General features: G+C 38.5%; 1 protein-coding gene across 1 annotated transcript in view; it reads right to left on the reverse strand.

The window, feature by feature from the left end:
• Window positions 1-16,841, reverse strand: part of csmd3a (CUB and Sushi multiple domains 3a) — a 457,456-nt gene that overhangs the window by 98,755 nt on the left and 341,860 nt on the right. Inside the window, exons 47-52 of the mRNA XM_036558514.1 lie at window positions 16,123-16,311; window positions 12,470-12,616; window positions 10,379-10,567; window positions 3,416-3,601; window positions 2,183-2,377; window positions 21-194 (exon numbers count right to left, since the gene is read on the reverse strand). Of these exons, the coding sequence (XP_036414407.1) occupies window positions 21-194; window positions 2,183-2,377; window positions 3,416-3,601; window positions 10,379-10,567; window positions 12,470-12,616; window positions 16,123-16,311 (1,080 nt within the window). The remainder of the gene's footprint in view (window positions 1-20; window positions 195-2,182; window positions 2,378-3,415; window positions 3,602-10,378; window positions 10,568-12,469; window positions 12,617-16,122; window positions 16,312-16,841) is intronic.

Genomic DNA, 16,841 nt, shown 5'->3' on the forward strand with positions numbered 1-16,841 from the left:
GAACTGTTTGGTACTGATACCCAGGCAGTAGGTCTCCGTCCCGCTCCACAGCCCCGACGCCAGGCACTCCCGCACGGTCGACCCCACCAGAACGTAGCCGGCGTCACAGGTGAAAATGGCCGTCGCTCCGAAGGTCGTCTGAGTTCCAATTTTCTTCCCATTAGGAGGAGTGGGCAGCGTCCCGCAAGAAATAACTGCGGTAAGAGGCAATAGAGAGGCAGAGGAATGAGCTGGCACGCACCTCAAAGTCAAAGGTACAGCTGTAATTTACACTCAATTTGATGGCCTGGTTTTCTCTCCTCTCCGCTCCCTTCAAAAATACACACCATGGAGAAAAGGAACACAAGGAGGGCGCGAGAAATGTCTCGGCCGGCTACTGAGCTGACTAATCTTGATAACACCTCGGTTTATTGGCTTCGGAAAGAGCAAGACTGGCCCAAACACTTTGTATCACAGATCGAAACAAGCCTCCGCATTGAGAGCGGAGATATATACGCTACACGCAGCCCTGACATAAATATATGAGCCTATTGGAGTGGGAGCCAGAGCGCACCGCAGAACCATTATCTCATGCAGCGCTACTTCTGCCGTCCTTCCTTTTGATATCCGTCATTTTGGAAAATTGCGGTGGCTTTTTCTTGCCCTCCGAGTGCCTCCGATAATGCGAGCGATAAGGCGCTTTATTGTTGAAACTCCCGTCTTTCTTGGGAACAGCTCGGTGTTTTGGCACAGTGCCAAGTACACATTCATTCCCCCTTTATACGTATGGCAGATGTCTGATTCTTCGCCCGACGGTGCGAAGCCGGACGTCCGATAACGGTCGACGACTTTATCACATCTGTCGCCGTTTTTGTCACCGGGTGTGATTCTTCCGATTGTTTCCCCGACAACAATAAGAGCACGCGTGATGTTATCACGTGATGATGAGTTACAGTTGGAATTGTACAGGGCTGGTTAGGGATCTTATCGCACTGTGCTGTCCACATTCGTTTAACTTTACAGCGAACCGCTGGAGCCTTTGGGACAGCGTGGGAGCTGCCAGTACAAACACCTCAGTCCTGCTGTCTGCTTTGCCAGGCTATTAAAAACAAAGCAGAGCTGACTGATAAGCTAAAAAAAATCTAGTGTAGTTTGGGTGCATGCTTCTACTGCCATAACATGCAGGCCTGCTAGCAGGATTAATCAGGAAAAGGAAACAGGCAAAGGGGAACAAATACCTTCACTCAATAAACTGCTGGCCACACAGGCTTTATAGGCTTTTTTGTTTTTATATGCGATTTTTATAAAACAGTGTTAAAATATTAAACCAAAAAGCTGAATCCCAAAAACACATACTAAACATGGAGACAAAAGTGTGGCACTTCCAACCCTCAAAAGAACACAATAAACACAAACTTTAAGCACGGTAAACTCTTGTGACAAGTGTTTTATCTATAGACATACACAAAAGTTCGAACACTCCCCCTCAAATGACATGTTTTGTTGGTAATCTAAGTGAAAATAAGTTAACACATGATTCTGCAGGGAGTGAACTTAAATGTGACATTTATAATAAAACTCAAAATACAAGAAGTGTCATAACCTCTGCACAGGCTATATATCTTATTTTTTCCCCAATATGTGAAATTCAGCAAAGAAACACATTAAAATGTGCAGAAGTGTGTTCACTGTTGAGGATGTACTTTCACTTAGAAAATCAACAAAATGTGATTTGAGCAGGCTGCCCAAACATTTACATACGAATGCATTAGAGAATCAAACAAACCTGATGACTAGATTACGTTTGATTACTCCTATAATCAAAAGTGACCGCCCTATTGTGAACGGAACGTAGCTATGATGGTCACGCTCAAGGTACGTGCGTATGACATAGACCACCAAGAGATAAACTCTCAAGACAAAAAAAGAAAAAACGTTGATGATGTGTGGCAACAGTGTTGTTATGGAAGTCTTATTATTATTGTCTCTCACATAACTCTATCTGACAGGCTTATATAAAGCAAGATAAAAGTTCTAAAAGACTTGATCAGCATCAGCTAGGAAATCCTTATCAGTCCCATGAAAGGGGTTTGAAGGGCAGGCACCATGCAGCAGGAAACAGGAACACTAAAAGGGAGGAGGTACAAGTTTTAAAGGGGGGTCTTGGTGCCAAGCCTGCAGACTTGGTACATTGTAAACTCACTCTTGCAGCGCGGCCGCTCGTTTCTCCAGCTCCACGTCCCATTGGATGTGCAGTGGATGTGGGCGGGGCCAAGGCGGTAGTAGCCGGGATTGCAACTGAAGGCGATTTTTGTCCCGTATTCGTAGCGAGATCCGTTAACGATCCTCCACTTTCCATGATCCAGAGTGAAGGAGCCAATACTGGGACAGACCATGACTGTGGATAAAAAAAGACTGGCTTTAAGAGGAGCACTCCTGATATAAGATAACTATAATCTTAAAAACAACATTTCCTTGGGCTTGTATGCAAAGTTGGTCAAATAACAGGATCTGAAAATAAGTGAACATATCCTCTACAGGGAACATACTTCTGCATATTTTAATCAACAATTACTGTTAATTTGCTAAATTTAACATTTGGGAAAAATAAAACATAAAATGTGGCCTGTGCAAAAGTTCTGGCACATTTTTATTTTATGTTTCATTTTTATTTTTTTTTCCAGCAAATATTAATAATATGAAAAAGGTTTTACACTAAGATTTGTAGAAAATGCCACGTTTAAGTTTGAGGATGTGTTAACTTAATTTCACTTAGAAAATCAACCAATCCTGTTATTTAACTGTTCCAACTTTTGCATACAACTTATTGTTTGACTGAGAGAACCATCTGACATTAAGTTTCTGTGAATGCATCAGTATCTACAAATAAAAAATGTATATTATTTTAAAAATTAAAGCACAAATATTTACAAGTGCCTTGTTTTAGAGTGCAGTACAGTCACAACTGGCAGACTTAAACACCATCATGGTTTAATAAAAAGAAGAAAAAGCATCACAACCTAAGCTTTAGCATAATAAGATGCAACGTATATTAGAGAGATTAAAAGATTATAATCTCTCTGACATACGTTAAGTTACGTAAGATAATAGCGACGAGTACAATTGTTTATTATAATTTTTAGCTGCGTAAAATTGATACTGGTGACAGAACTGTCATCTACACTACCATTTAAAGTGAAAAAAATTGGATCAACAAAAAAGTTTTACCAGTTTGTCTCTTTTGCAACTTTTAAATGGGCCCAATGAAGATTAATCACGCTGAATGTAGACGTGCTGTCAAAATGCATGCAAGTCAATAACACCCTGATGGGACTAATCTAGTCTGCTCCTACAACAGCAAAATTAGCATTTAAATCTGAATACAAATCACACTGATAAAGCGGTGGGTATGAGCAGATGTGTGGTGTTGTCTCACCGGTGCAGCGGGGGATTTTGTTGTGGCTGCTCCAGGTCCCATCAGCCTGGCACACTGTGCTGGTCACCTCCTTGGAAGATAGTCGGAAGCCATCGTTGCAGAAGTACGTGGCCCGTGTGCCGGCTGAGTAATCGGGCGCCAGGACTCCTCCGTTCACAGGGGCCACAGGGATACCACAGGACACAGCTGCAGGAAGAGTGGACTTTACATGACTGGACTTTACATGACTGGGATCCCAACCTATTTATGATTCACCCACAAAAGAGCAGCAACCTTTGTAGCAAGTCTGGACAAACTTTACATAAACCTGGCAAAAGTACCATTCAACCTAATGAGAAATTCTAGCACAGCTCAGAGTGCCTACGTAGAGAGTCGTTATTCATATCAAATGATAAAAAAAGAAAAAAGTAACGCTGAGTGTGTTTGCATGCTCTTAATTATCTGACAACTACAGATTTAATTCAATGCATTTACATGCAATGGGATTATCAGATAATGGAAAAACTGTGTCTACATGAGTGAAGCTGTAATCTGCTTTCTGTTTGTAATAAACTCACAGACGAAGATGCGGCGTAAACATAATGTAAAACTCAAACGTCATATCACAGCTTCTTTTTTTAGAGCCAGTTTACCGGAACAAAAGAAAATACATCATCTAGAAGATGAAGAATATTCAAATTTTTCATTTCCTCAAGGATGTAGCTGGTTTAAGCGTCGCTCCAAAAGTGCTTTGCTGCCATCTCGCAGGGTTAGGTAGTAAGGGAATATACGTAATGCCGTTATGTAATCAGGACACAAAAACCTTAACTGTAATATGTTACAATTAAAGTAAAAAAAAAGGTACATTCTAATATGAGGTGATTACCAACAGGATTCAAGCCACATACATGCAGACTTGACGCCTTTTGTGTAAATTTGTTTTTAATGATAAATGTGTCCCATAAATCTAGTAGATTTAAAGAGTTCTGTAACCTGGGGAAGAGAATGGGCGGAGGTCTCTGCTGCTGCCAGGAGAGATTTCTGAAGAATCCTCCTCTCCAGCAGCAGTTCACAGTCTTTCTTTCAGCCAGTCAACAGAACTTCTAGTAAGCATTTTTGTTTTTACTGTCAGAACTGAGATCTGCAGTGTTTTCCTGAAAGTATTTGAACCAATTTAACTCTAGCTTTTACACATCAATAAATTCTACAGAAGCTGATCTTATCTAGAAGTAAAGTATTGTATTCTCTTTTGTTGCTCCATAAAATTCTACAATTTGACTAGATATACATTTAGCTTTTGTGAATGTTAACTTGCCAGATTTTAATGCTGAAGTGAGCTAACATCAACAAACAGCTCTGAATCATGAAAGGAGGTGAAGTCTTGTGAGCGGCAAAGTTAGTTTCGTTTTCACAAGTATTATTACTTTCTTTAGTAGTTTTGAATGATGGGTACAAAACTGTAATTTGTGTAAATGATCCCTATTTGTAACTAAGACAAAGACAGCTTCCTCTTAGTTTTCATGTGAAATGCCTTTTTAAACTCGTGGTACATGTTGATGTCTGTGAACTGAAACCACTGATCAGGGAGCATCTATAAATTACCATCATGAATATTAGATATTTAAAATGGCGTCTATTTGTAACTGTTGTTGATGAGGGGTTTTGAAGTAAGATTTCTATCAGATTGATCTTTTGACTTCAGTATGGTAAGCAACAGATTTTTAACAAATAAGGCAAAATCAGTGGAGAGCAGTATACTTTTAAACGATACTGCATTTGCAACTTGAACTTAATGAACTGGATCGTTCTTCAGCGATTACTTGTTTCCTTGTGTTTCCTTTCAGTCTCCTTTTATCTTCTTGTCACTCAATATGAAGTTCTGCCTTGATTTCTAAACGTTGCACCTTTTTCACTTCTCACGAGTGTACATGTACAAATTTGTCATCTTTATGTTTGAAATATTTCCACATTTTTCTCCACTCAGATTTGGCCATTTTGCTAATCGTAAGATCAGTGACCATTTGTGTGAGACACAGTATTTAAGTCACCCAATGAATCTGCTTCAAAAAACAGTGCAGTTCTGTGTTTGCTTTGTGTTAAGTTAAATTTTTGTTGAAAAATTCTTGCTGAAAGTATTTTTGATTATTTTTATCTCATCTTTTTTAACTATACAAGTTTGAATATACAAGTAATACAAAAGTGACAGAAATGTATCAGATTACATAACTTTAATAAAGTAATCCTTTGGATTAAGTTACAATGACAGTTTTAAAAGGTGATCTGTAATCTGTAACAGAACACATTTTTAAAGTAACTCTCCCAGCTCTGTCATCTCATGGGTACTGTGTTAAATGCTGCTTGCTGTTTTTTGGGACAACAGTCTATTTTCACACACGCTTAGACTGAGAAAAACGAAAGAAATCAGAGTCATCTGAAAAAACTAGTGAAAATCCAGCTCTCTTTATCAGAGTTCTTAATCTGTTTTCTAGGCATTAATCCAATCTAAGAAATTAGAGTCTGTTGTTTACCATTAAGACAGACTGGGTGTTATTTTTTTGTTATTTAACTAAAGATAAACATCAGATTAATAGGCTTAAAGCAGAGAGCAGACTAGATTTAGCTGTTAACATTGCTGGCTAGCTAAATTGACATATTAGCTTACGTCTCTTGGCCACTGTAGCATGGCTGAAATTACTTAAGTTTTGAGGTTTGCTGACAATATTTTCTTTATCATACGTCTCTTTGACATTACAGCAAAAAACAGAAAGTGTGACAATATGTTGGCTTAAAAATGATACCACAAACCAGTTGTACCACACAGTGCCAAACGTTCAGAAATGTCAAAGTGTGTTGTTATAGAAGGTTCATACACTGCAGCTGACATTTGGTCTCAACGAACAAATACAAATTGTCTATTACTTTACATTACAAGCTGTTTTTTTTCCACCTCTAATCTTTTAGTTTGAAAACAGTGAACATGTGAAGAGTTAGTTAACGGTAAAAGTCATTAAATGATGTTGAAAGTTTTATACCACTGAGTCTACACAAGTAAAAAATACTCAGAGAAGACCACCTGACTAGTGCCCCCCCACAGAAGTAGGTATTTTAACAGAAACCAAGTTACAATGTCTCATTTATAACCTGGCAACAGTTGCTAGTAAAAATGCATTTGTGGATGGAGCACGGATGGGTCAATTAATGCATGAGGATAAACACTACATTTAGCGTTGTACTGGACACATACACCAAATTCCAGCTGTGTCATTTGCTTTTGTCTGTGTACAACTTGGACATGGACTCCAAGATTACTGCATTTGACTTCAAAGTTGGATTTAAAGATGATGAAACTAGGCGAAAAACTGTTTTACATAAATCAAATTAAAAACTCATATTTATATGCAAAAAAAACAGTGTAATATCCTCTCTACTGTTTACTAATACAGTATGAGTATAGAGCTACTGCTGCACTAAAATATGTTTACTTGATATCTGCATTGGTAATTAAATTAATTTTGCGTAATAAAAGGGTATGCTTAAATGTCATATGCACACAGCAAAATTATCCACAGCGGGACATTTTAACCAGAGTTAGAATCAAGCTGTTTAGCCTTTATTTTTTAAGGAACACACCATGTAAAGAGGAAAAATTGTAAATATGCCTGCTCACATCCTACAGTGGTGCTGCTATAGTCTCTAGGGTGAGATTTTCTGGTATAAAAATTAGGAAAAACACTGATCATGTGGGAACTTCTAATTTATGCTTTGGAATTTTGGGGCCTGGCTGGTGTGATTTTTGTTTCTTGTTAGCTGGTGAATGCTGAAGCCACATAGCTAATATTGCTACTAGGTAGCTGAATATCTTATTGAGGCCTTATAACTGTGGCAAATGTCTTCAAATCATCACTACAATTGAAAGGAGGGATTGCTGAAATGACCGAAAGGAGCTGAGGCTGACAACAAGCTAAAAGCTTGTCAGTAAAAGTTAGTAAGGTTATTTAGATATCTTACCTCAGATTGGCTTCTTTCTTCTGGCTGAAAGGCTAAAAATCTTTTCTCTGGCATATATGATATCTATAATATCTATAGAGTGGTGAATGTAGACAGAATCCCTTAATGTTTTTTTTTCAATTTGCTTCGACAACTGAGGTAAAGATGGGTCTTCGCTGCACAATTTTAACCCTGATTTGCCCCTTCCGACAAATTTTCACTATCTGGAGAGATTTTCCAAGACTGAAAGCCATATTAACATTTCAAAAACATACACGTCAAAAAGTATATTTGCAAGTGAAATAATTTTAAATCTAGTCAAAATATCTAATATTTCTTATCATGAGACTGTTGAAATATATATAAGATATAAGATTATTTAAATACTTTCTAGATATTTGTACTTGTTTTAAGTGATTTTAGTGAGATAATTTATCTATGTTAGCAGATACTTTTACTGTTGGAGGAAATACTGCTTGAAACAAGCCAAACTATCTGCCAATACAATGAGATAATCTCACTTACCAAGGTCACATAAAACAAGTAAAAAGGTCTAGAAATAAGTTGAATAATCTCATAAGTAGGTTACAACAATCTTACAATAAGAAATATTGGACTATAATTAGGTTTAAGATCTTCACTTGCCAAGAAACCATTTTTGCAGCGTATTTGAGATCATTGTAGCTTTTGGCTAAAATAACGTAAAAATGTGTTTTTGTGGGTTGTTGTAGCTACCGCTTTCCCAGTAAACTGGCTGGCTCTGTTTATTAAAGGGCGAAACCTCGTAAACAGGTGACATGTTAAGCGTTACGAGCTTTTCCATTCATATTCCAACCAATGAACTGTCTCATTTTTAAAGCCTCTAAAAAGCCATGACATTCTGATGAAAGATCACAACAAAACAAGACGTTAAATAGTACGATATGATTAACTGTACTTAATATGACCAGGGATCTGAATTAACACTCAATTCTAAATTCAGGTTGACATTAATGTGATAAAATTGAAATCATTCTTTTCCTTTACACTGCTCAATGTCACCAATTACGGATTCAGTATCAGCTTCCAAAAAATGGCACTGTTGTATGGCTAATCATTGGCTTATCAAGCACCAGTGTATCTATGAGGGCTCTAGGCAGGTGGCCAATTATCATCAACCAGGTCAAATCACTCCACACTGGCCATATCTCTGCCTCTTGAGGCAGGAGGACAGAAGTTGGGTCAATGTCATTGATTCAACTCCCTCTCAGTGAACTCTAATTCAACCTTTTCAGGTCAACTATTCTTTCAAACGTAAGACAGACCATCCCAAACCTTTCGGTCAGTAAATCTACAGGTCAGTAACCTATGGATTTGAGTTCACCCTGACAACTCTCTCGACCATGCGTGGCCTTTGAATGAAGCGGATTTAAAAAAAAAGAGAAAAAAAAACTCAGAGTATAAAGTGTGACCGGACCAGCATCTGATTAGCCAACGTGGCAGATATTTTTTAATTAAGTCCTGGAAAAGGAAAGGGGAGCTGGAGCTTGTTCAAAGCCCACATCAATAAAGCTATGAAACATAATGGGATGTGCAATTATTGAGCACTAAAAATCTAATCAAATAAATCAAAGGAACAATGGCTCTCACATAGCATGCTAATAACGGCCTGTGTGGAGACAGGGCCCTTTGTTATTTAACGGTATTAATTAGCAAGAACAAAGCCAAGATTGATCTCTGCTGTTGCCACTTGACATAGCCTGCTTCTGCATTGACAGGCTGGCCAATAAACCCTCCAACATCACCCAATCTGGAAGGAGCACAAAAGGCCACGTTTAGCATCAATGTTTCACAGTTTGGCGATGCAGCTTACGTTTTATTAGCGGTTAGCAGTGTCTCTAATTCACATGGGTAACTTAAATGTCAACAACGTCCAAAATATGCACTGCGGTAGATGCTTGTGAAGGACAATTTAAAAAATTACAAAGTCATTTTATCGTTTAGTAGGTTACTTGGTACTTTTTGCAGTGAACTCAAAGTAATTATAACAATAACATACTAGTTGGTCTATTATAATTAATAAATTAGTAGTGCTAGGCTAACACTAACAACAGTTTTAAGCTAGGATAGGAAGTATACCAAACAGATATCTAACAGTGCTATGCTAAGATGTTACATTTAAAACATCAGGACTGACATTCTAATAATGTTAGGCTAGGATGTGTACCCAATAGTGCTACGCCAGGAAACATATCTAACAGTGCTAGGCAAGGATAAATACATGACAGCGCTTGACTAGAATAGATATCTAACAGTGCTGGGGCTGGATAGATATCTAATAGCACTAGGCCAGGATAGATATCTAACATTACTAGGTTAGGATAAATATTCTAATCATATTAGGCTAGGATATATAACCAACAGTTGTAGGCTAGGATAGATATCTAATAGCGCTTTGACAGATATCTAACAGTGAACAGTGATAGGCTAGAACAGATATCAGTGCTACGCTAAAATTCTAACAGTCCTAGACTGGGATGGCTATTTAACAGCGCTAAGCTAGGATAGATATCAAATAGTCCTAGACTAGGATAGATATCTAAACATGCAAGGCTAGACTATGATAGATATTTAACAGTGCTAGTCTAGAACAGATATCAGGGCTAGGCTAGCATAGATATGTAACAGTGTTAGGCTAGAACAGATATGTAGTTCTAGGCTAGAATAGATATCAGTGTTTGGCTAACACAGACATGTAACAGTGCTAGGCTAGATAGATATGTAACAGTGATGGGCTAGAACAGTTATAAGTGCTTGGCTAGGACAGATATCTAACAGTGACAGGCTAGAACAGTTATCAGTGCTTGGCTAGGACAGATATCTAACAGTGACAGGCTAGAACAGTTATCAGTGCTTGGCTTGGACTGATATCTAACAGTGACAGACTAGAGTAGATGTCTAACAGTATGAGGCTAGGGTGCTAGAAGAGCTAGAGATGTTAACAGCGCTAGCTCATACCTTGGCAAGCTGGTACAGAGGCGTCCCAGGCAAGATACCCGAATTCAGTCTTCTTGCAGACAGCCATGCTTTTCCCAATAAGCCTATAGCCTCGGTCACAGGCCCATCGGACAACACTGTTGACATGGCCGCCAGTCTGGCTAACCACAAAGCCGTGCTGTGGAGAGTCTGGGGTACTGCAGTACATTGCTACAGATAAACACACAAGCCATGAGCAATATGCAGGAACTGCCACACTACACTATCATGTCTCTCTCATATATACACACACACACACACACATATAAAATACAAAATAAAAGTAAGAAACCACCTTTCATTTAGCTTTCGGTCAAAACAGCCATTAAAGATGCCGTGTGTAAGATCTGATAGCATGTAGCAGTGAGGTAGCAGATTGCAAGCAGCTGAATCCATCTCCCTCACCCCTCCCTTTCCAGGTGTGTAGCAGAACCTACGGTGCCTGTCAGGCCGTCGTTCGTCCAGATTTCATTTTGCTTCTTCATGTTTTCACTTCTTTTGACGACAAGGATTCAACCTCCCTTGCTTTTTCTTGTGCTAAATAATAAGTATGTGTAAGTATTTGTCAAAATTTGGGTTCTCAAACTTCCCACAGCACAAAATGGGTAGCCAGCACCAGCAGCAACCACTGCCCCTTCTTCTTTCAGCATCTTCTAGTTGGTACTATAGCACCAAACTAAGTTCAAGCTGCTATTCCAACAAAAAAACACAACAAGAGTAGAGCCGCAGCCAGTGTTCGGTTTATCCGCTCTGGGCTACTGTAGAAACATGGCAACACAATATGGCGGAATCTGTTGGAAGAGGACCCGCTTCCTATGTAGATATGAAGGGCTCATTTCAAGCTAAAGAACACACAATGATTCATAGTTACAGGTGAATATACACTAATGAAGATATAGTTTTGTAAAGTTGTCACACATCCATCTGACTCTGGTGTCCATAAAGAATCCATTTCCCAGAACTCTCTGGGAGATCACACGACCCACGAACTTCCATGATCCACCAATAGTGTATTCCATTTCTGCTAATAGATTCCCCTAAATCTTACACACTGCACCTTTAAGTGTAAGTTTTTCATTTTTTACCATCAGGGGAAAAAAAAGCAAAAAACAGTTTAACAGAATATTACACAGGAGCCTCACAGAAATCTGCAGGGATATTTTACCACACCTCCAAAGTTCAGTCTTAGAAGTTGGTTGCATTTTCTGCTTCTCACAATCCAAGTAATTCCAAACAACAATTTTGAGGTCTGGACTCTGGGCTGGGCCAAAAATTGTTTTGCGAACACCAGCAGCTTCCAATTTTGATTTTCTCCTCTCTCTCAAAGATGAAAGCTTTAAGTGGTGTTTATCTGATGGGGACAGTTTTGGTGGTCTAGCAAGTTTTGCAGGTGGTTGTTAGAAGACCCATTTTCTCCATATCCTTTAATCATTTTTGAAACTTCAGTATCTAAAAACTTATTTTACTTTGACTTTCCCTTCCCTATGTATATTGAATCTCCTCAGAAATGGCAGTTTTGACTGGAAGGGTGGTCTCTGACTTTTGCACGGTATATATAGTGTATATAGTGTATACATAGTCACAGTCATAAGACAATCTCTTCACTTCATGCTTTTGTGTTTTTTTTTATTTATTTACTTCAAAGCACCAGTTGCCAGCTGTTTGTTAAAAAAACAATTAAATTTAACTGTTAACATATAAATGATTTTCTTATGACAGCTATATACATCCATAGATACATACATACATATACATAATCCTTCTATATATACCGTACTGAGCATCCATAAAACGTTTGTGTTCATATTGTGTATATGTGTATGCATTACATAATATTTTACAACAGTAGTGTTAAATTATCCTTTATATATTAAGCCTAATGAAAAACATATACAAACACAAACAACAGACAGACATGACCGGCTTAGACATTGCACAGACATTATGGGCTCACAGACGACAGGACGGATGGGGGAGACGTTGCCAGGACAGGCAGATGGACACGCACACGAGAAACACGCATGCGACCGAGAAAGATTTACCAGTTGGGGGGATACATACTTTGATACTCACCCACATACGTGATGTGGAAGCCCTTTCGGTTTGTGCCGTGGTCAGAGGACCAGCGCAGAAAGAGCTGGTGGCCTGTGGTGGTCAGACTGAAGGGCACAGCCAGGTCTCCACTCAGCACTGCCAGGCTCTGGCTGTAGATGTTGGGCCCTGAACAAAACAACATAGAAGAAAGGATATCAGCAGATCCACACATACGGCTGGAACTGCTTCTCAGTTATTTCTGCAGCTATTAGTAGTGCTAGCATTTCTGAATGTGCCAAAAATGCTAACGTGGACAAAAGCAATGTGAAAGCTAATAGGGTCTAGTTAGCATTATCTCATTTTTGTAGCTTTCATTCATTAGAAGACAATGCTAGCTTTTTTTAACAATGGCTAAAAATCAATGAAAGCTAGAGGAGACAAATTAGCATAATCTCAAATGCTTTAGCGGCTAGTGCCAGCATTTTTGAATGTTAACATGGCCAACAGTGAATGACATGAATTAAAGTGGTGCGGTCACTGACAAAAAAAAATAAGCCCTTGTATGACTGATTCACAGCACAGATACATAGAGGTTTAAGTCTTTCACAACTCGAATGGGCTGACTAGACAGTGTCATCTACATACACCAATCAAAAATGCTAATGTGGCCAGCAATCATAGGAAAGCTAATGGGATCCAGTAGCCATGTTACTTCTGAAGCACTGATGGCACTCCAGTAGCCAGCATTCATAAGCGGACAATTCTAGCATTTCTGAATGTTAACGTGGCCAACAATGAACGAAAGCTAGTGGGAACAGTTAGCAAAACCCCAAATGCATTTGTAGCAAGTTATTTTTTAATTTTAACACGGCTAACAGTAAATTAAATGAACCAAGCTAGCGTTAAAGTACAAAACTTGCTGGATGATTATGAGACATATGGGTTTGTCATTGAATTTTCCTTTTTTTTTATTAGAATGATTTGAGTGAAAAGAGTTAGAGATATATCAAGTGAAAATGCTAATGTTGCCAACAAGAAAGCTAATGGGGTCCAGCTGGCAGGTCATTTTTGTAGCACTGATGGTGATCTACTAGCTTTCATTCATTAGCAGACAGGCCTAGCACTTTTGAATATCAACCTGACTAACAATGAATGAAATAAAAAGGTTAGTCACAAAAAAACCCACAGCATTATTACGACTCACAGCTCTGACATGAAAGGATATGAATTATTGAATGTTAACATGGCTAACAATGAATAGTGTAAATGAAACAAAACATGCTGGATGAATATTACTGGGGCCCTTAAAAAAGACACATGAATATCACATGTGAAAAAGCACATGTGGGTTTGGCTCATTTCACATGTGAAATATATGTGACTTTTCTGCGAGGGGGTTAAAGTTGTTGACAAGGGTTAAATTGATATATCACTCAAAAATGCTAATGTGGCCACCCTAGTGGGGTCCAGTTAGCATGTCATTTCTGTAGCACGGATGGTACACTACTAGCTTTGTTTCACTACTGGACAATCCGAGCATTTTTTTAATGTTCACGGCTCACCATGAACAAAAACTAGTGAGGAGCAGGAGTACTTTTTTAGCCAGAATTTTAAAATTTTGTGGTGGCTGCCACTTGCTATGGTTCACAGAAGGGGCTCTAGAGGTGCGATACGCAGAGCTGCGCTGTGTGCCCTGACCGTCTCCACCAAAGGGACGTTACATGTTGTCATTTAATGTTGTTCATTGGTTTAAGAAGTGTGTATGTGTTTATTGTGTTTTTGTGTTGGGCTGTGGGATAGTGAGTGTGACTAGGAGTAACCAGCATGCTATTTCAGTAGTTCTGTACGTGCTGTTTCTGCTGGTATTAATAAAGAGAACTTCTCATAGCAGAAATCATAACCTCCCCCTGTCTCCTTCACCAAGACCCCGCAATGCTGAGATGACTAACAATGAATGAAATGAATGAACGTGATGTAGTAACCAAAAAAAAGAGAGATGGGTTGAATGGAAAAGCATACACAGATATATCACCCAAAAATGCTAAAGTGGCTAAAAGTGATGTGAGGTCTATCAGCATGATCTGATTTTTGTAGCACTGATGGTACTACCTTTCATTTATTAGCAAACAATGTCAGCATTTTTTGATTTAACACGAATTTTTTTATCATAATGAGCCAACTGGATATCGTTAAAGAGATATATCACCCAAAAATACTAATGGCACCAGTAATTATATGAATGCTGGTGGGGTCCAGTTGGCATGTCATTTTTGTAGCACTGATGATCCTCTATGAGCTTTTTTAGCAATGTTAGCATATTTAAATGTTAACATGGCTAACAATTAATGAAAACTATCAGGGACAAGTTAGCAGAATTTCTAATGCATCAGTGGTCAATGCTAACATTTTTTGACTGTTAACATGGCTACCAACGAATACTAATTATTGGGGACCAGTTAGCATAATTTATAATGCATCAATGTACAGTACTAGCATTTTTTATGCTAATATGGCTAACAATGAATGAAAGCTAGTGGGGAGCAGTAAGCATAATCTCATATGCTTTCTAGTCAGCAAGTTAACATGGTTAACAACGTAATACATGTAATATACAAGGATATGTCATTTGTCTATCTATCTATTTATTTATCGAATTATTTATTTATTTATTCATAAATTAGAATGAGCTAAGTGGAAATGAATAAAGAGATATATCACCCAAACTTGCCAATGTGGCCAACAATGATATGAAAGCTATGAAAGTTCAACTGGGATGTGATTTCTGTGGCACCGATTACCATCGTCTTAAGCATATTTGAACATAACAATGAATGAAAGCTAGAGGGAACCAGTTAGCATGTTCTCATGTGTGCAAAGCTAATTGCCCACCGTTTCACACATGATTAGCAATATAAGCTAATAGGCAGTGTATTTCCTTTAAAGTGACTCAAGCGGACCTAATTAAAAACAATTCGCGGTGATTCATGACAAGCACAAGTATGAGGCTACATATGCCCTGCGGTCTCCGGCATAATATTGTGATGCAACATATCTCAACTTCAGAGCAACATATCTCAACAAGACCCTTGATCGTTACTGTATCAGACCGGCGCTGTCCGAAAGTCAGAGTGATGCAAAACTTAATGTGGAGGCTTCAATTAAATGTACAGTGTATCAGAACCATACTCCTTATAAACTGTGCTTATTAAAAAACGAGCATTACGAGGACAAAAATGGACCTTGCTTCTCCTTTGTCGGTCCGCTGGGCTTTACAAATACCATGAGCATCTAATGAGCTTCTAATCAATGATGAGTAATAGCGTAATTCGCTAATAGTGCACTCTTAAGTAATTACTGCCTAATGACATTCTAAACGCATTTTGGAATAATAAATATCTTGATAATCAATTACAGTCAACAATTAGTCCAACACATACATCGGTGTCTAGTACATCCTGCGAGCCTAAGCATGGGGTATGGAAATTAAAGTGCAATATTTTTTAAATACTTTCCCCTGTTCACCAGGGAAGGAATCGTAAAAAATGCAACATGCTGCTCAATTATTAATCAGGCAGAACTGTAAGTTATGACAGCCAAGCATTGCTAGTGTAAACCCATGAGGTTTACGAGTGGAGGGTTACGAGTAACTCCTTTCTGGTGGATGCATATACACATGAGGAAATGTGGCGTACCATCAAAGATCTCTAGGATATCAAACTCCTTCTCTGTCTGGAAGAGCTGAAAGTGCAGGGTGATGTTGTAGCCCTTTTCTACATTGATCATCCATGAGCACATCTGCAGGTTGGGGTAACTGTCTGGATATCCTGGACTCAGAATCACTCCAGTCGAGTCAAACAGCACCTCGTTGTCTGGACATTGCACTGGAGAAAAAAAATCATATAACAACCTTCTTCAATAGAGCACAAAGCAAGTGGTTTACAACTGATCTATGTAAATGACATTTGTTCTGATTGGCTGCCCTGTATTGTACCTTTTTCAAACAACAGGGCTAAAACAGTTCTAATAACTGCAATGTGAAGGAGCTAAAATGCAGTAGGCTGAATAAGCAGGTAGACCTGCTTATGTGAATGTGGCATCACAAAAACAATGAATTTAAAAACAATTTTTGCTGCTTAGTTTGTATTTAAGGACTTTATGGACTGAAGAGTCAACAGCCTTACGTACCACATTAAACATATACATGATGTGAGCCCTTTAACTTATAGTAGCAAGGAACTGAAGTCTGGACCTGTAAAGGTTAAGAGGTTGATGGCATAGTAACAAAAACAGAGTTTTATAATAAAGGGACAAAGAGAAGTTGGAAAATGGTCATGTAAAAATGAAATGTTTACGTGTTTTAGGAATATAAACCACACAACCAAATAACCGCCATGGGTGTATCTCAGGACAA

Source organism: Colossoma macropomum, unplaced genomic scaffold (genome assembly GCF_904425465.1).
Source record: "Colossoma macropomum unplaced genomic scaffold, Colossoma_macropomum, whole genome shotgun sequence".
Classification (NCBI taxonomy): Eukaryota; Metazoa; Chordata; class Actinopteri; order Characiformes; family Serrasalmidae; genus Colossoma; species Colossoma macropomum.